The 21,309-nt window shown below is 43.3% G+C and overlaps 1 protein-coding gene across 2 annotated transcripts in view; it reads left to right on the top strand.

Annotated features, from left to right (window-relative positions):
• MTUS2 (microtubule associated scaffold protein 2) overlaps positions 1-21,309 on the top strand; it is an 833,540-nt gene that overhangs the window by 374,926 nt on the left and 437,305 nt on the right. For both annotated transcript variants that reach the window (XM_073662484.1, XM_073662485.1), the window contains exon 4: positions 16,740-16,946. In XM_073662484.1, coding sequence (XP_073518585.1) covers positions 16,740-16,946 — 207 coding nt within the window. The remainder of the gene's footprint in view (positions 1-16,739; positions 16,947-21,309) is intronic.

The following is a 21,309-nucleotide window of genomic DNA, read 5'->3' on the forward strand; positions in this document are numbered from 1 at the left end:
GGGGGGGGCAGAAAGCTTGGGCCTCCCTGCGCTGCAGATTCCATCCCCCAGCTGCCTAGTTGTACCTGGCTGGACACAAAAATAGGGAGAAGCTTCACGTATTTTTTTTTTTTAATCATTTCAGGAAATTCATGAAATAATTAAAAAAAATTGATGTGGGGCTTCGCCCTATATTTGTGTCCAGTCAGGTACAGCAGGCAGGAACGGGCTGCCCCCAACCACCAGCTGCCTATTTGTACCTAGCCGGACACAACAATATAGGGAAGCCCTTTTTTTCTTAATTATTCCATGAATTTCATGAATTAAAAAAAAAAAAACGTGGAGCTTCGCCCTATTTTTGTGTCCAGCCAGGTACAACTAGGCAGCTGGGGGCTGGAATCTGCAGCGCAGGGAGGCCCAAGCTTTCTGGGCCCCACCCGCTGCAAATTGCAGTCCGCAGCCGCCCCGGAAAATGGCGCGTTCATAGAAGCGCCATCTTCTGGCGCTGTACCCAACTCATCCAGGGCCCTGGTGCGGTGGCTCACTGGGTAATAAAGGGGTTAAGGCCAGCTTGGCATTATCAGCTGGCCCTAAGCCCGAAATTCATGGGGTCACGCCAATATTAGACATGACCACCATGAATTTCTAGTAAAGTATTTAAAAAAAACACAAACACCCAGAAAAAAGTCCTTTAATTGAAATAAACACACAATTCTTTATTGTTCTAAATTAAACCATACTTACCATCACGCCCATTCCAGCTGAAGCCAATGATCTCCTGCAATAAAAGAAAAATAATAAAGCAACCTCATCCTTACCTTTCCATGGCTCCCACGACGGCTCCAGCTCTGCTACATCGAGATGACAGGCTGGACCGCAGCAGAACGCTGCCATCCAGCCTGTCATCCCGCAGACACTGAGAAGCGCAGGCATACTTCCACTCCTCAGTGTCTGGCTGTGACGGCATCCAGATGAGCCGACAATGAACTCGGCTCACCTCATGTACGTCACTGACAGCGTGGGAGAATTCTCCTGCACTCAGCGCTTCAGCGTGAGAATTTTCCCACGCTGTCAGTGACGTGCATGAGGTGAGGTCATGTCCAATGAACTCGGCGCACCTCATGCACGTCACTGACAGCGTGGGAGAATTCTCACGCTGAAGCGCTGAGTGCAGGAGAATTTTCCCACGCTGTCAGTGACGTGCATGAGGTGAGCTGAGTTCATTGGACATGACCTCGGCTCATCTGGATGCCGTCACAGCGAGACACTGAGGAGCGCAAGCATGCCTGCGCTTCTCAGTGTCTGCGGGATGACAGGCTGGATGGCAGCGTTCTGCTGCGGTCCAGCCTGTCATCTCGATGTAGCAGAGCTGAAGCTGTCCTGGGAACCATGGAAAGGTAAGGATGAGGTTGCTTTATTATTTTACTTTTATTGCAGGAGATCGTTGGCTTCAGCTGGAATGGGCGTGACTGTAAGTATGGTTTAATTTAGAACAATAAAGAATTGTGTGTTTATTTCAATTAAAGGACTTTTTTCTGGGTGTTTGTGTTTTTTTTAAATACTTTACTAGAAATTCATGGCGGTCATGTCTAATATTGGCGTGACCCCATGAATTTCGGGCTTAGGGCCAGCTGATAATGCCAAGCTGGCCTTAACCCCTTTATTACCCAATGAGCCACCGCACCAGGGCCCTGGATGAGTTGGGTACAGCGCCAGAAGATGGCGCTTCTATGAACGCGCCATTTTCCGGGGCGGCTGCGGACTGCAATTTGCAGCGGGTGGGGCCCAGAAAGCTTGGGTCTCCCTGCGCTGCAGATTCCAGCCCCCAGCTGCCTAGTTGTACCTGGCTGGACACAAAAATAGGGCGAAGCGCCACACATTTTTTTTTTTAATTATTTCATGAAATTCATGGAATAATTAAGAAAAAAAGGGCTTCCCTATATTGTTGTGTCCGGCTAGGTACAAATAGGCAGCTGGTGGTTGGGGGCAGCCCGTTCCTGCCTGCTGTACCTGACTGGACACAAATATAGGGCGAAGCCCCACATAATTTTTTTTTAATTATTTCATGAATTTCCTGAAATAATTTAAAAAAAATTGACGTGGGGCTTCGCACTATATTTGTGTCCAGCCAGGTACAGCAGGCAGGAACGGGCTGCCCCCAACCACCAGCTGCCTATTTGTACCTGGCCAGACACAACAATATAGGGAAGCCCTTTTTTTCTTAATTATTCCATGAATTTCATGAAATAATTAAAAAAAAAAAAACGTGGGGCTTCTCCCTATTTTTGTGTCCAGCCAGGTACAACTAGGCAGCTGGGGGATGGAATCTGCAGCGCAGGGAGGCCCAAGCTTTCTGCCCCCCCCGCTGAAAATTGCAGTCCGCGGCCGCCCCGGAAAATGGCGCGTTCATAGAAGCTGGATGCTGTACCTGGCTGGCATACAAAAATATGGCGAAGCCCACGTCAAAAGTTTTGGGAAAAATTTATTAAAAAATAAATAATAATTTAGGGACTGCATCTTTATTAAGTCCTCAAATGTCATTTAGTGTTAAAATAAAGGATTTATTTTAAAAAAAAATGGCGTGGGATCCCCCATAATTTTAGTCTCTAGCGGAGGTTAAGCAGACGGCTGGGGCAGATGTTTGAAGCCTGGGAAGGGGGTAAAACCCACGGAGCTTCCCAGGCTACTAATATCAGCCCCCAGCTGAATACCTAGCCTTTACTAGCTATTAAAATGGGGGACCCCCCCCAAAAAAATGACGTGGGGTCCCCCCTATTTTAATAGCTAGCAAAGGCTAGGCAGACAGCTGGGGGCTGATATTAATAGCTCAGGAAGGGTGCCATGAATATTGGCCCCCTCCCAGGCTAGAAACACCAGCCGTCAGCCGCCCCAGAAATGGCGCATCCATAGGATGCGCCAATTCTGGCACTTAGCCTCGCTCTTCCACGCTGCCCTGGTGCGGTGGCAGGGGGTAATAGTGGTGGGGTTCATGTCAGCGCCAGCTGCCATGAAGCCCAGGTTAGTAATGATGGGTGTCTATAAGACACCCCCATTACTAACCTACAAAGTGTTAAAAAGAAAAAACACACTACACCCAGAAAAAAATAATTTATTTGAAATAAAACACCATTTTATTTAATTCTTAGTTTACTAAAAAAAAATAGTTACCTGTCCACGTTCCTGCGCTGATCTCCCATGCACAGCTGTCACATCTGGAGATGGTGACAGCTGTGCATGGCTGCTGTAAGCTCACGCTGCCGGGAACACGTCCGCTCCCGGCAGCGGGAGCCACTGACTGAGGTTACCGGAGTGCATTCAGGCAGCGCAGCTCCGGAGACCTCCTTTACGGCAGTGCTGTACCGTGGGAATTTCTCACGATACAGCAGTGCCGTAAAGCAGCTAACCGGAGCAGCGCTGCCTTAACTCTGGTGAACCCTTACGGCCCCATCATTCTAGCGGCGGCAGCGGTTCAGAGCGGTCACATTCTATGTGGCTGCTCTGAACTGGAGATCTTCGTGGGACACTCGTGGACTGCTACGGAGGGGTAAGGATAAGGTTGTGGTTTATTATTTTATATTTTATTACAGGAGATCGATGGCTTCGGGGAATTAGGTGTCTAGGTGAGTATAGGTGTAGTTTTTTATTTTTTACTTTATTTTAGGTGGCGATCGGCGGGGACAGGTAATGTATAAACTAATTTCTTTTAGGTAACCACTGGCCACCAATGACATGTATCTAACATTTATTGGGGACACAGTAGGGCAATTTATATAGCAGGATCAGACTGATGGGAACTATTGCTCCCATCGAGCTGATCCTGCTGGCACGAGTGGATGGGGGACAGACATAGGCCGATGGGAGTAGTAGTGTCACATCGGCCTATGTCTGCCTGCACGCACAGACACCCCGCACACACACCCCGCACACACACACACCCCGCACACACACACCCCGCACACACACCCCACACACACACACACCCCGCACACACACACCCCGCACACACTAATCATGACGGGTCTGGGAGGTGAGGCTGACCTGTGCGGCCGTGGGAAAGTTCATGTGAGTTCATGCAGTCAAGCATGAACTCACATGAACCCTCTGAGGGCACTGCGGCTACTTTAAATGAACAGCTGATCGGCATCACCTGATACCTCAGCTGTTCATTTGAAATAACCGGCGGGAAAGCGCAGCACAGAACGGGAAAGCCGGCGGTGAAGTCTTTTCACTGCCGGCTTCCCCGCCCGGGTCCTTCGCTCCTTGGTGCTGCGCTCCCCGCCCGGTCCTAATTTACGATTGGGATTGGAGGTGGCGAGGGGAGCGGAGGATCGGGGTGGGAGGCTGCGGGGAAGCAGTATGGGGCTGTGTGATTGTTTAAAAGCCGGCGGCTTTTTACCGCCCGCCGGCTTTTAAACAATCAGGAGAATTCTCCCACGCTGGGATGGCATTCTGATGACAAGCTGGATCGCAGCTGAGCGCTGCCATCCAGCTTGTCATCCTTCACAGACACTGCAGAGCGCAGGCATTATGGGAACTTCCGATTCCGGTATTCGATATTATAAAAGTATCGGAATTAAGTATCGGAATTCCGATACAGTGAATATCGGCCAATACCCGATATTTCAGTATCGGAATGCTCAACACTAATTATTACCATTTTTATTATTGCTGCACTATTACAATTAAAAATGATCCCGTTTATAATTTTTAATTACTTGTATATTTTCTATTACTCTTGTGATTCTAAGACTGCATGCCCACGATGCGTTTTTCATGCGTTTCCGCTGTGGAATTTCCACAGCGGAAACGCATCAAAAACGCATGGTAATCCGCACCCCATGGTCCCCAATGGCATTCCGCAATGTCAATGCACATGCTGCGGATTTTTCCGCCGCGTTTCTGCAGCGCTCATAAATCCGCAGCATGTACATTAATTTTGCGGACACGCAGCGGAAGCCCCGCCATTGACTTGCATTGAGACGCATAGAATCCGTGTCTGTACATTTGTACAAGCGGATATTATGCGTTTCAATGTGCGGATAGTACCCAAGTCTGAAGGAGAGGAGACTCTCATCCAGACCTGGGTACCATTGTACCTGTAAAAAAAAGAATAAAATAATAAATAAAGTTATATTCACCTTTCCGACGGCTCTCTCTGCATGCCGGCAGCGCTGAAGGACCTTCGGTGACGTCACAGTCATGTGACCGCAGGCCATTCAGCACTGTGTCTCGCGATATGCCGGCAGCCAGGAACCAGACAGGAAGGAGCGCTGCAGCACACGCCGGGGCCTCGGGGGTGAGTGTAGCTTTATTTTAAACATTGTTTTACGGTCACACTATATAAATCCATGCTGTTTGCATGGATTTATACAGTATGACCTAGTTGTCAAGCACTTTCCCAGTGATGCTAATTGCCTGGAAAGCGCTTGTCAATCTGCATGCGGAAACGCATGTGGATACGCATGTGAATCCGCATGTATTCCGCATGTATTCTGCAGGGAAAACGCATGCACAATCTGCATGCGTCTTTTCTGCCAGGGAGATGCAGAAATGCTGCAGAAATTTTCTGCTTCATTTCTGCATCGTGGGCACATAGCCTAATAATGGTATTACTAAAATCCCTATGCCTAAATCTGTTGCTCCAGAAAAAGACAAAAACCCCAGGACACATTCAGCCAATTTGCATCATGGGGAAAAATTCCTTCTTGACCCCAAGAAAAGGCGATCAGTCCTAGAACTCTGGATCAAACCTAATTATGATACTAGTTATGTAATTACTATTATCGTATTAAATGTACTATCGCCTTTCTTCCACCCTTAATGAGTGCCCCCTGGTCCTTAGTATGGTCTTTGGGAGGAATAAGTCATGTGCCAGTCCTTTGTACTGACCACACATATATTTATACATGTAAATGAGATCCCCTCTGAGGTGTCGTTTTTCTAAGCTAAACAGACTCACCTTTTTCAACCACTCATCATATGAGAGGCCTTCCATACCTTGTAATATTCTAGTTGCCCGCCTTTGAACTGACTAACTTCTCAATATCCTTTTAAAATGTGGAGCCCAAAACTGGATCCCATATTCTAGATGTGGCCTCACCAGTGATTTATAAAGAGGTAACTCTTTTTATACATCCTAAAATCTTGTTTGCTTTTGCAGCTGCTGCTTGACATTGAGTCCTGCTGCTCAGCTTACTTGTAACCAGAATACCCAAGTCCTTCTCCTGTTCTGTAGTCCCAAGTATACTCCCATTTAATGTGTATGCAGAAATAGGATTACTCCGTCCTAGGTGCATTACTCTACATTAATCTACATTAAACCTCATCTGCCAAGTGTTTGCCCATTCAGTCATCTTATCCAGATCGTTCTGCAATATCGTAACGTCAAGATCAGATTTTAATATCCTACATAGTTTGGTGTCGTCAGCAAAAACTGACACTTTACTCACAATCCCATCCACAAGGTCATAAATTAAGAGGTTAAAAAGCGGCCCCCACTGCTGACTATGTCCCATTTAGAGAACATAACATTTATGATGACTCTTTCCTATCATTTAGCCAATTCCTTACCCATCTGCATATAGTTCCCCAAAGTCCTTGCTTCTGGAGCTTCAGTATAAGGCTGCTATGTGGTACAGTATCAAATGCCTTTGCAAAGACCAGATATAGATAGGATTTAGCACGCTTAATAATGTGGAATTTATTTAGGTGCTGGTAATACTGGCTTCTCTCTATCTTAATATTTGTAGTGTCTTCTTTAAACATTACTGATACTTGTGGCTATGGGAGTGAGAGTGGCTTTATTATATAAGATAGGGTTGACCCCTTTTTGAGGTTATTTTTTATATGGGTTCATCCAGCTATATACTGATTGACATTTTTTGTTGATCACAGTTGTGGTGTTTCGGCGCTGAGTTTCTTAAGGGTATGTGCCCACGATGCAGATTTGAAGCAGAAATTTCCTGAGCGTTTTTGCCTCTCTCTGGCAGAAAAAAACGCATGCGGATTTACATGCGTTTTTTACGCGTTTTTACATGCTTTTTTTAAGCTTTTTTGAACATCAATGTATGATTTTTGAGCTGGTGAGATACTGCTTAAGCCCTTGGATTACCATAAGAGCTGTGGTGAGTATATTGGTTCATTTAAATGATTAAAGAACGTATCTGTTGTATTTCAAATAAAGTGTTTACACTGTGTCTGTCTGTTTCTTTACTTTGTTTGGTCATGAAAAGGTCTGAGTGACACCTTGACATCACCAAACAAAAGAGCTGGGCGTCAGCTAGTCCCATTCACCCAATCTTCATTAGCGTTTCTATTCGCTCAATTTATGCGACTGCTGTGAGATGTTTTTTTTTAGCCTGGGAAGGTGCCATTAGGCAAACATTTTCCTGCCCATAATTAACATCTCACAGCTGGTTCATTAGCCGCTACGCCCCCCCCGATCAGCACTCAGCAGTGCTTTGGACACAACGTATTTATGTTGCATCCAAAATGCGGTGTTCTAATGCCGCACTTTTGTTGTTGTTACATGTGAATCCACCGCATATAATGACACTTTAATCGGTCAAAATCTGCAGCGGAGACTAGCATGTCCGCTACAGAAATTGATACGCTGTGGGTGAGTTTGGGTACGTGGCCACGGTCATGAGCCGCTGCAAGTTTGATGCTGCATGTACGCGTATATACAGCGTCAAACCCGCAGCGTCCAGATGTTACGTTATAGTGGATGGGATCTCTAGAAATCCCATGTCTGCTATGAGTGCATCTGAGGCTGCGGATCACCCGCGGACACTGACATGCAGCGCGTCTTTCAGGACTGCAGCATGTCAATTTCTCTTGTGGAGTCGCTAGTCTCCGCAACAGAAATTTGACCACTAGAAAGTATTAAATGCGGTAAATCTGCATGGTTCAATGAACACATGTGGATTTACCTGCGTTCAATAGAATACAACGTTTTGGACACAGCAAAAATTTGCGTCCAAAGCGCTGCTACGTCTGAATTATGGGCGCAAAGCCTAAAATGTAAAAAAAAATGGCATGGGCTCCCGCCAGACCTCTTTCCAAGCGGTTTTAATGCATTTCCACAGCGGGAAAACCGCCGCGGAAATGCATTAAAACTGCATCATGTGAACTCAGCCTTATTCTGTCTGTATTGTCTGTATTCTGTCTGGGGATGAATTTACTTATATACATGTTTATTCTATCTTATATGATCAAATAAAGGTTTATATGTTTATACAATCTATGTGTCATGTACTCCTTCATAGCTCTCTATCGGCTAAATATCTTGTATTTTGAAGAGATCTACAAAATATTTAGTGAGGACTATTTTGATGTGGTATTCATCAGCCTGCAGGGGCATAGCACCCCCATCTTAAAACCCCCACACCCAGCCAGGACCACCACCTTCATGTAATGTGGCGGGGCATAAAAGACCCATACCTCACCCACAGCTACCTCCCCGCCCCACATTATACTTGGTGTAGTGGGCAGGATTGAGTCTTGCAGCTGGAAGAATGAAGTGATGCAGGGAAGACTCGAGTTGCATGAAGAGAACCCCACCCACCAAAAGGCAGAGCCATGACGTAGGACGCCGAGCGGCGAGAGAGACGGCGCCATTTGTCAGTTGGAAGTGGAAGAGAATACAGTATTGTGCAATGGCAGAGACAAACACAAAAATGGCAGAGTGGGAGTTCTTGTTGGCAAGGGAGGCCTGGCGCTTAGCGAGCTGTCCAAGGAGAGGATTGGGCTACGATGGTTGCGTCAGTTAATGGCGCTGATAGAAGTAGGAGCTGCAAGTGAGATGTCCGCGGAGCTGCCAGTGGTGACAGCGAATCCGGCTGTCGTATTTGTGACACAGGGCTTGCACTCGTCCGTGTATGTATGGGAGGCTGGAGCGAAGAAGAAGACTTTGGTCCGAGTCAGATTGAGGGAAAACTAACAGAAGAAAGAAACAGAGTTGGAGGCAGAAATAGGCCAAGATGTGCTCATTGCACCTACTCATCGGGATAGTTGCAGATTCCTGAAGGCCACAGTTCAGCGGGTCTAGGACCCAGATGTATGTGTAACTCCCCCACTTTAATGGCTATGGATGGCCGAAGAATGTTTTGTTGCACTCATTGCGCGTTCCCCTGCTGGATTAAGAGACGTTGCAGCTGCTGGAGGGTCCTACACCCTCAGTCAAGGACTGAATCTAATCCGGGATGGATGTTGTCCCTAAGGGACTGTGTGTGCCTGTTTGCCTGTTTCGTGAACAGAAGTGGAGTAAAAGAACTGTGTCCTCGCCTAAGGACTGATGTGGGGACAATGGACTGTGCCATCGGCGAAAAGATCTACCCTTAAAGGGAAGGACTGTGCCTTGTTGTGTTGGCTTGATGGCCTTTGTTCAGAGGGGCCAAAGTAACCCGAAGGACTGGTGCTGGGTTAGGAAAAAAGTAACCAGAGCTTATTTTAAATGAAAGTTTTTTTACTAGTGTGAGACATGTAATAACGGACTGTCTGCTCTCCTGATCGACATGCCTCCACTGGTAACTTCTCCTTTCATTTAAAATACGCTCTGGAGGCCAATTCTCAGGGAGATCTATGTCCGGCCCATAGATCTTAACAGCTCCTTTACATATAAGAAAAAACTTGAATTTCTCTGGAATAAGACATCGGATCACAGATATCAATATATAATTTTTGTCACAAATCATTAAGGATTCATGGCAGCTCTGGGTTGCTGGAGTTTAAATGTTGTTTTTTTCCTTTGATCGAGCAAGTGTTTATGTCAGTTTCTTGCTGCCATGTTTCTTTTTGTCTGGTCAGCTGGTGTTGGTTTGTAACCACTCCCACGTCCCATTAAATAGTCACATGACTCATCAGCTGGTTGCCGGTTATCGATTTCCTCTATGCAGACCAGCTTGGTGTGGAGTGCTGTTTGCCTGGAGCCATCTAGGCGTGTTGCAGTAGATTCGTCTCCTGGTGTTGGGTGTTAAGCTAAGTAGTCTTTCTTTCTGCCTGTCACCTGTTTTGTCTTTTGCCCTATGTATATTACCTGCAGTGGCAAGGCTAGTGACCTTGCCTGCCAATGCACTAGCCAGGGTTAGTAGAGGTGACAGCCAGGGACTAGGCACGGGATGGCGGCGGGGTGAAGATTGGTGGTGTTAGGAGGTGTCCCATTCCCCATCCCCTACCATTAGGGCCTTCCTCTCCCTTTATCATCCCGTTGTACCCGTGGTGTTGTCCCGTTCGCCGGACATTACCCGTGCCTGGTCATGACAGTTTTATTCAACTTTCTATGACCTATATGCCCATATACTGTAGACAGCTGAACAAACTGACCGATTCCCTCTAATATAGGAAAGAATTCTTTACAGTTAGGCTGTGTGACCACGATGTGGATTTAATGAGTTTCCGCGGCTGCATTTCCGCTGCGAAAACGCATAAAAAACGCATGTTAAGTTGTCTGCCATGTTTCCCAATGATAATCCGCATGTGCTGTGCACATGCTGCAGAAATTTCCACTGCGGATTATCATTGCGGAAAAATCTGCAGCACAACCATTTCTTGTTGTAATAGCGGCAAAATCGCCGCCATTGACTTGCATGTATGCATGCGGATGTTATGCGGTTAAATGCGCGGATGGTACCCGGATCTGGAGAAGAGGAGACTCTCCTCCAGACCCGGGTACCATTAGTAAAAAAAGTATAAAACGTAAAAAATAAAAAAAAACATTATACTTACCTCTCCGGCGGCCCCCGGTTTCCTCCCCGGTGGTGTGTTCTGTCCTCGGCGTCCCGCGGTGTTCTGAAAGGACCTACACTGACGTCATTTAGTCATGTGATGGTCACGCGACCGCTGACATCAGCGGTCACGCGACCGCTGACATCAGCGGTCACGTGACCTGTCAGCTGACTAAATGACGTCAGCGCAGGTCCTTTATGAACACCGTGGGACGCCGAGGACAGAGGATGCCACAGGAGAAGGAAAGCGGGGGCCGCCGGAGAGGTAATTATAATGTTTTTTGTTTTTTTTTACGTTTTAATTCTTTTTTTTTACTATTGATGCTGCATTTAAAGCAGCATACGTTGGTCACAAAATATAAATCCATGCCAGTTGTATGGATTTATATTGTGTGACCAAATTGTCAAACACTTTTCCAAGTGATGTTCAAAATGGCTTGGAAAAGCGCTTGAAAAAATGCATGCAAAAACGCTTAAAAAACGCTTCTCCCTGGCAGAAAAACGCATGTAAAATCCGCATGTACAATCTGCATGTGTTTTTTCTGCCAAGGAGATGCAGAAATACTCAGGAAAATTTCTGCATATTTTCTGCATCGTGGGCACATAGCCTCAGAGCAGTGAGACTGGTGAAAGCCCTACAGCAAGAGGTAGTAATGGCAGACACTATAACAGCATTTAAAAAGGTCTAGATGCTTTTATCACAATAAATGTCTTTGTGGGTTATAAATAATCTAGCAATACAGAATGTATAATTGATAGAGAAAGGTTGAACTTCAGGCAGTATCTTTTTTCCACCCATGTAACTATATATGTATGGAAAAGCACTATTATATACATTTTTTTAGGTTTTATATGACCTAAATAATAATTTCATGTTAAAAAGTTAATGCAAGTTCGTAAAATATTTTGTGCTTTAATTTCTCCCCATTAGGGCAGCATGGTGGCTCAGTGGTTAGCACTGCAGACATGCAGCACTGGGGCCCTGGGTTCAAATCCCACCAAGGACAATATCTACAAGGAGTTTGTATGTGCTCCCCATGTTTGCGTGGGTTTCCTCCAGGTTTTCCAGTTTCCTCCCACACTCCAAAGACATAGTGATAGGGGATGTAGATTGTGAGCCCCAATGGGGACAGTGATGATGATGTCTGTAATGTGCTGTGGAATTAATGGCGCTATATAAGTGAGTAAAATAAATAAATACATTTCAAAGTCTCTATTTGCTGTCAGCAATGAAACCATAAAAGACTGTCAAATACTATTCTGATTTTTTAGACACAGTTATAATACAGAGCAGATCCCCTCTAATCATGACGGGGACCTGGCTTTTCTACAACCCAAAAGCATGCTGAGCAGATAAGCCTGGCAGCAAAATTTGACTTTCTGCTGGATCGAACTGAAGATCGCTCAAAATATTCGAGATCAAGACTAAAGTTTCTGATGTCCCAAATGTATAATTCAGTGTATTGGAAATATAAGAGTCTAGTGAGAATCACAGACTTTATAGAAGAAGCTGGCAGGAAAAGTTACATTAGCCTACAGATAAGATTTGTAAATTGGAGTTTTAAGCCTGAAAACTGTAAATGTGAATAACAGCCGTAGGCGTAATGGCATCCTGTGTTTCTGTGCAACTTTAGTAAATTTAATATGCTGCAATGCAAAATCAAAACTATTGAAATGTGGATGAACGCTTGAGTATCTCTATATAAGCACATTCGGAGCAGAACTTGCAGAATGACCCTTAATAAATAAAGTGCTGGAACTTGCCTGAGTGGATAAAAGTAACGACTTTTGTAGCTATCATAGGGACTATGCCAGTACTCAGAGGCAGAGGTCATAAGGACAGTCAGGCTATCCTCAGACATCAGCGAGATTGTCCAATATTTATCCAACTTAGTTACATGATTTCCTTTAACATATAAATTTAATTCTCGCTGGGTTTAATTAGCCCATTTGACAAACCCAAACATGACATCACTTTTTCAGATGGAAAAACAATAAGATTATTTTTATGTAGTTTGTAAACATGTCAAACAACTGAGGGCGGCCTGGTGGCTCAGTGGTTAGCAGCACTGTTGCTTTGCAGCACTGGGGTCCTGGTTTCAAATCCCACCAAGGACAACATCTGCAAGGAGTTTGTATGTTCTCCCTGTATTTGCGTGTGTTTCCTCCAGGTTCTCAGGTTTCCTCCCACACTCCAAAGACATACTGATAGGGAATGTAGATTGTCAGCCCCAATGGGGACAGTGATGATGATATCTGTAAAGTGCTGCAGAATATGATGTCACAATATAAGCAAAGCCTAATAAATAAGAACACAGGAATGGCCTAAAGAGGCATTCTAATTTCATAAAGTAATGTCTTATTTCTAGAGTATGATCATCACCTTATTATCAGTGCAGTGGCATAACTCAAAGCTTATGGTCCCCAATGCAAAATCTCCAATAGCACTCCCAACGATTTTTGGTTTGTAATAGTACTACTCTTCTTCTATGGGTTAAAAGGATCTTTTGGGTCCTACTAGGCTCCCGAGACTCTGGTGTGACTGCAACCCCTGCACTCACGATAATTAATCCTCTGGATTGGTGGGAGTCCATCCTCTAGAACCCCCACAAGAGTTGTAGCCAAAGCACTACAAAGTGATTAAATAAGCTCTCCTCCTCCTCCTCCTCCCATCAACCTTTTTTATCCTCTTAATATATTGCAATCATCATATTATATAGCACTGTGTACTTACAATTGCTCATTTTGTCTTTCTACCCAGTTAATTGTTCTCTTTTCCATTAGGTCTATGACATCACGTGATTAAAAACTAACTAGCTGAATCCTTCTTAGCTCTATGTAGAAACAGGAGGTCAATTTTCTCTGTATGAGTCATGTCACTGGAAAAGTCCTTGATAGGGGAGAGGAAGGAGCAGCTGGGTCAGAAGGGGATGGGGGATGATAAATGTAGGGACAAGAGACTTCCTGTTTCTACATAGAGCAGAGAAAAGAGAAGAATTAGTTGGGTAGAAAGGCAAAATGATCAATTGTAAGTACACAGTGCTATATAATATGATGACTGCAATATATTAAGAAGATAAAAACTTTGATGGGAGCGCTTTTTTAAGTAGTCACCCACAAGCTGCCCAACAGCTCTGCTCAAAAGAGCGATGTGCAGGAAAATGGTGAAGGGGCTGCAGTGCAGAATCAGTGCTTCAGACCATTTATTTTCAGTATTTTCAGTAGGGGTCCCAGAGGTCTGTATCATCACTTTTTCAGATGGGAAAACAACAAGATTAATATTATGGCGCCGCGTGACCAAGTCAGAATCTAGGCCTACATCCCTTTGAAAGTTTGTAGCGGAGTTTGTGCAAATTTACAAGCTATTGACAGTTTTGCAAACAAGAAAGAACATTATATTACATTGACATGAAGGATAGAAATAGTTCTGTTCATATTTTTTGTTTTTGTAATTTTAATGAATGTACAAAATGAATAATATGACATGTTAACGTGTTAACTATCAAGAAGCCAGTGTGACAGTATAAAAAAAGATTCACATTCTATTCTGTGAAGTTATTGTAAGGATTAACCAAGTTTATTTTTTTTCTCTACTCCAGTATATATATATATATATTTTTAAATGCTATCTGTAAAAGGACGGGTTCCCTCCAGAAATACCCGTAATTAATGGGGGAACTCTCCCACACCTCTATTGAGGTCAAATATTAACTATTAACATCAAACTTGTCTATTAATATCCACTAATTTATGCCTTAACGTTATCTGTGCCTTATACTATATACCAACCGAGACAAAACCGTGTACTAATAAAAGGTATTTATTACACACAAGTCAACAGTTAATATACTACTATTTATCACATTAACACAGTACACAATAATAATAACAATAGCACACAAGACGGATATACAATTCCCAATTACCTAATATATTTTCCAGCCCTCCCGTCTAACATTAACTAACTATCCCTATGTGTGCCGGGTCTAGAAAGTAAGTAAGTAAGGGGATACAGGGGAACATACTTAGCCAGATCTCCTCATCATGGTCGTCATTGTGTAAGAGAGAATCATATATAGATTTATATACATATATATATACATATACATCTATATCTATATATACTTCTATATATCTATAAGTACACATAGGGACACTTCCCTTCTACACTATCCATTTGTAAATATTGAGGCAGATTTGTAAAAATCTATCTAAAAGAAAAACCTTTTTTTTGTTATCCAAAGCCACCAGTCACATCACAGCTTTTATTTTCAAGAACACAATAGGAAATAAATGCTGTTATGTGATTGGTTCCAATGAGTTGTTTTTTTTTGGGGGGGGCTCAATGCAAAATCTCCAACAGAGTCCCCAATAATTACAGGTCTTTAATACTATTGGTCTTCTCATATAGGCCAAAAGGACCTTTCGTGCCCCTCTAGGCTCCATGACCTGGGTGGAACCACTATTCCCATGTTTTATACATTATATTTTTAAGCGAAATATTATTACGTTTTTCAACAACCAGCACCAAACATCAGAAAAAGTTTGTAAAAAAAATTTTTTATCATTACGCTTATCATGGATAGTTATTTTGCACATTGTAAATTGCATACACTATTGGTAACATGAAATATTTTACTAACTATTGAGAATATTCTTGCCAATATCTGATCACAATAATAATTCACTGCAGGAATCAGCGAGTCCACGCGATAAAACATGGAAGCAGCGCAGCTGCAAAATACTGATTAAATAGCCACTCACAAACCTATTATTCATGAAGGGGTAGTTGTCTAGTATTATGAGTGTACATGGGTAAGACACAATTGTATAGGGCCCCAGTCACAGAGATACGTGTAGTGCACAGTGTCTGGTTTACAGCTTATTAGTGACCCGCATACTATATCAGGCAGGCTGCCCAACACTCTATATAAGACAATGAGGATCCATGCCGAGGGTTGCCAGTTTGCGTATTTTGGCCAAAATATCAACCAATAGCTAATATATTTTTTCATCTTTTGCATCTTTAGCTTTAGAGGGGGAATTAGAGTATCTGTCACTGTGGGTTGTATTTATAAAGTACTGGGACGTCCACCTGATCTAATCGTATGGGCATCACTAATTGGCTGCAAGCTGGCATGGTGCATTACAGTGTGCTCTGAACGGTGATGTCATGGAGGGCATAGCCAGTGAGTTGTCAGTGACTGGGGATGTGCACACGGAGGGAAAGCATAGAAGCCACAGAAACAGTGCAGGCTCTAGCGATTAGTGAACCCGAACTGTAAAGTTCAGGGTTTGTACTAGACACCTAGTGTCCGTCGCTGAACTCCGAACACGGACTTCTCCTGGTACTCCATTTTAAACTTTGGGAGGAGAGAGAGACAGAGAGAAAGAGAGAGAGTTAGAGATTTTTCGGGTCCCCATTGATTTCAATAAGGTTCGGGTTCAAGTTTGGGTACAGTTCTACGACCCGAACCAAACTTTGGTCTACAGTTCAATTGTCTACCAGAACCCGAACTTCCATGGGTCCGCTCATCCCTAGCAGGCTCTACTGAGAAGAATAGTAAGAGGGGATGGTGCTGGCAGTTCCAGAGGCCTAGATTACATTACAATAAATGAATACTTTATAGGACTCATTGATCCCCTACAGTGCACTGAGCCCACTAGCAAATACTAGGTGAAGTGATGGAATGGCAGAGTGTGCAATGATTTACTTATATTTACCATGTATAGGAGTCTCAGGATGGTGGTCTATAGGTAGAGTGTGTGCGACAGAGAATCCAGAGCGCACTGCCTCCTGGGAAATGTAGTCTAAAGGCAAAGCATTAGTCAAAGAGTCCAAAATGTGAACAGTAACAGATAATGATAGCTGTAAATTGGCTGAAAATGAGTTAAAAATTGCAAATAATGATAATAGGAGTTTGGGGATCTATTACTGGAACGGTCAGGCAGTTTATTTTTCTTATGTTTTTGTGCTTGGAAAACTCCTTTAACTTTCTGTATTTCACTTCTCATATTTTATTTATTTTTTCACAGATGATGTTAAAAAAGGTTCCATACAAAATGGTGCAAAGTCAAATCTTCCGAAGCCTTGCCAATCTGGCCTTCGCCCCCCTGGCTACTCACGGTTGCCCGCAGCAAAGCTTGCAGCTTTTGGATTTGTCCGGAGCTCCAGTGTGTCGTCACTGTCAAGCAATCAGTCTAATGACAGCGTCCAGAGCGATCACAGCAGGACAACTAACAGTAAGTTCACAATATTCTGTGAAGTAGCTGGTATTCTAGGTTATACACGCCAACATAAGGATGGAGCCAAGATAATAATTCAATATTTTTCTGATTGGTAAGACATTGTATAAAGCAGGAGGCTTTACCGTATTAAAAATATAGTTCAATAAATGGATTACAAATTATTCTGTGAAGTGATGATTCAGGACAAAGTACTAAGCAGCACTGAGCTCGAATGAGCCACCCATTGGGAAAGATATCTTGGTAATTAGAGATGAGTGGATCGATCTGTGGAGGATCGCGTTTGAGTTGAATTTCCTGAAATTCGCGGTTTCAAGCGAATTCGAATTTAATTAGCAGTTTGGAAAAAGAAAACTGCTGAAGCATCAGAGAGCAGGCTAACATAATTTTACATGGCCTTACAGGCCTCCTCATAATGCCCTACAGCTATGATATCTAGCAGATTACCATAACTTGTACAGAGGTGGTTAGTACCTCGGCCATCACAGATCAGCAGTTCCCAGTACTACTGTTTGTACGGTAGAGTCGTTTTCCATCTCAAAGTCACTGGGTGAATCTCTCCTGTAGATTGTAAGATCTTATTGTCAGCGGGGTCCTATCTCTCCTATAGCGTGTAAGCTCTTATGGTCAGCGGGGTCCTCTCTCTCGCCTGTAAAGTGTAAGCTCTTCTGATCAGCAGGGTCCTCTCTCTCTCTCCTGTAGAGTGTAAGCTCTTATGGTCAGCGGGGTCCTATCTCTCCTATAGAGTGTAAGCTCTTATGGTCAGTGGGGTCCTATCTCTCCTGTAGAGTGTAAGCTCTTATGGTCAGTGGGGTCCTCTCTCTCCTGTAGAGTGTAAGCTCTTATGATCAGCGGGGTCCTCTCTCTCCTGTAGAGTGTAAGCTCTTATGGTCAGTGAGGTCCCCTCTCTCTCTCCTGTAAAGTGTAAGCTCTTATGATCAGTGGGGTCCTCTCTCTCCTGTAGAGTTCTTATGGTCAGTGGGGTCCTCTCTCTCCTGTAAAGTCTAAGCTCTTATGATCAGCAGGGTCCTCTCTCTCCTGTAGAGTGTAAGCTCTTATGGTCAGCGGGGTCCTATCTCTCCTGTAGAGTGTAAGCTCTTATGGTCAGTGAGGTCCTCTCTCTCCTGTAGAGTGTAAGCTCTTATGATCAGCAGGGTCCTCTCTCTTTCCTGTAGACTGTAAGCTCTTGTGATCAGCAGGGTCCTCTCTCTTTCCTGTAGACTGTAAGCTCTTGTGATCAGCAGGGTCCTCTCTCTTTCCTGTAGACTGTAAGCTCTTATGATCAGCAGGGTCCTCTCTCTTTCCTGTAGACTGTAAGCTCTTATGATCAGCGGGGTCCTCTCTCTCTCTCTCCTGTAAAGCATAAGCTCTTATGATCAGCAGGGTCCTCTCTCTCTTGTCTCGCCCTCATGTATCTTCTGAGCAATTACAAGCTTTCCAGTATTGAGATTTGTGCAAATCAAATTTTGGGGCAAAAGTCAGCGAAGTTGGGAAGTTAAATTTCAAAACATCCGCTCATCTCTATTGGTAATGTATCTGGATATAGTTAACAATAAAATTCTCTTCAATATTTTAGGGAATTAATGGTCTCCGGTTGTGTAGATTCTTATACAGGTTAATTGTGAATGTCTGAATGATGTAATTTATGTAGAATATGTTACAGATTTTCAACGGTACGGTCATTGCTTTGTGTGTTAAAGAAAAGGGAATGAAAATTTGCTGAGATATTACAATTTCTAAATGTGATTTATTACAATGGAATCCGCCAACTACATGAATGCTTTAAAACAGAAGATTATACACTTTGTGTGGTTTTGGATATGCAATGTAAGGCGTATCCACGGCTATACCAAAGATATCCGACATCGGGGGAATTAGACTTGGAGATCCTCAACTATATGAAAGAGAGTGATGTTCACGCAAACTCGACAAGTTTCTAAACACATTGCCCCAGATTCATCATTTGTTGTTTTTTTTTAAGTCACTTTCCTTTTTTGTCTTGTAGTATTATTTGCTGTTTTTTTCACACCAAATTCATCAAAAATGGCACATGCGATTCATGAATTTGGGGCACAGTCAAAAATGGGCTTTCCTCCTGTATTAAACAGTTTTCCTGACTTTTGCTGCCAAAAGTCGAACATTGGCACCAAAGACCGCAAAAGAATGGCCGCAGATACTCCTGCCTATCAAACTCACAGCTTATCATATGGATATGCCATGACTGTACGCTTTACAAATAGAATAAAGAAAGCACCCGCAGAGAAGGAGAGAATCGTCTTTCTCTGTGGGATCTGGTAAGACTGATGTTTCACAGATTATTCCTAAGCACAGAATGAGCAGGGACTTAAAGTGGTTGTCCGGCCTTAAAAGGATTTCCCCCCTAACAAAATTTAATTTTAATCAATAGATCTTGGAATAATAATAATTTCCACAATTGGATGTATTTAAATAAAATGTTCCTGTGCTGAGATAATCTTATAAATGTGCCCCTGCTGTGTACTGTGTAATGGCCGTGTCTGACCGTACAGGAACATGGTCTGATCATACCACAGCTCCTGGGCAGGGGAGAAGCAAAAGAAAATATACAGACATTATAGCCGGGGATCGGAAATGATTCTTCCTTTGATGTTAAACATTGTTTAAAAACAGGCAGGGAAATGCTTTATCTCACAGAAAGAATCAGCTGTGATCCCGTGCTGTAATGTCTGTATACTCTTTTGCGTTCTCCCCTGCCCAGGAGCTGTGGTATGATCAGACCATGTTCCTGTACAGTCAGACACAGCCATTACACAGTACACAGCAGGGGAACATTTATAAGATTTTCTCAGCACAGGAACATTTTATTTAAACACATCCAATTGTGGAAATTATTATTATTCCAAGATCTAATGATTAAAATTAACTTTTGTTCCTTTGAACAACCTTTTAAGGTACAAGTCTCCAGTCACTCTTTGTGTTGGCAGACTTGTGAATCCTCACATTGTGCGCACTGCGCACTGTAAAGATTCTTCAGTGTCAGGAGTAAGCGATTTGCATACTTCCGGACACATTCTGACTAGATGTACACATGCATTGAACGACACCGCGCACGTCTAGTTGGCACATGATCACATATATGCAAATCACATACTTTCGGTCACAGCAGCAGTACTAGAGAATCCTGATAGTGCAAAGTGCGTGCGATGTGAGGATTCACAAGTCTGCAGTCACGTAGAATGACTGCATACTTGTACCCTAAGGTTGGACAACCCCTTTAAATGAATAAATGCAAACTTTAATCTTTTCCCATAAAACTACTGTATGTATCGATCTAATCAGTAAATGCTTCTCTAAAAAGCACTACCTGCAACTCAGACTGTAAGTTCATTGTGACCAATCCTCTTTAAAACGAATCTGTAATCAGATTCTACATTACAAACAGTATACATTAATAAATAGAGTTTTTGGAGTTGATGATGCTAGTATATTTACTTTGATGGTACAAGTCAGCATGGCTGTATAATCTTGTATAATTAGGATGAGCATTTTGAGTTTGGCTAGAGAATGAAATAGCTCACGAGACACAGTATATTCAGTCTCTGTCCACTCAGCCTGACAGCTGCAGCTTGTATTGAGCAGTGTGAGATCTCAACAGCGAGGAGGAACAATGAGGAGCTGTCAATCAAGCAAGGTGGGCAGAGATTGAGTTAAACTTTCATAAAGGATTATGCAGTCATTCTCATATGGATTTTTCAAAGTAAATGTACCAGCCTCATCAGAATTAACAGATCTATTTAATAACGTATGTAGTTTGTATTGTGAAATCTGGTGACAGGTGCCCTTTCATCCTGGACCATTTCTTCCCCTGTCCAGATAATACTGTAGATAAGTTAATTTATGAACTTAAAGATATTGGTATAAATTAAAGAGCAAATTTACCATGAAAAATAAAAGGATACATTGCTGCTGGGCTAGTGCTTGTTGGTACGATTTGCACCTATTCTTGATCCCTCATCACACAGACAGCTCGCACAGGTTTATCTTTCTGCCTCTTTATCCTTAGTTCACTTTTTATTTCATTGCCTGCAGGTCTGGCACATCAGAGACGTCCATGTCATGTGGAATATTGAATGTAAAGCTTTCTCCTCTGACTGTACGGATGTGCATTGCTTCTTCTTGTCTCCTCTGGACATGTTTTGTAATGTCGATAACTTGAGTAATACATGCAAACTCTCATCTGAGAATTCATTTTGCATCAGAAAACGATTCTCTACCTTCCAATCACATCTTATATTATAACCTCCTTAGCCTATCCAAGGCCCTGCAGGAGCAGAAGGATTAATCCTTCCGCAGCTCCATAAAGTATTCTTCTCTGTATAAT

Source organism: Phyllobates terribilis, unplaced genomic scaffold (assembly GCF_046119375.1).
Source record: "Phyllobates terribilis strain yellow unplaced genomic scaffold, ASM4611937v1 Scaffold_2__4_contigs__length_985480577, whole genome shotgun sequence".
NCBI lineage: Eukaryota > Metazoa > Chordata > Amphibia > Anura > Dendrobatidae > Phyllobates > Phyllobates terribilis.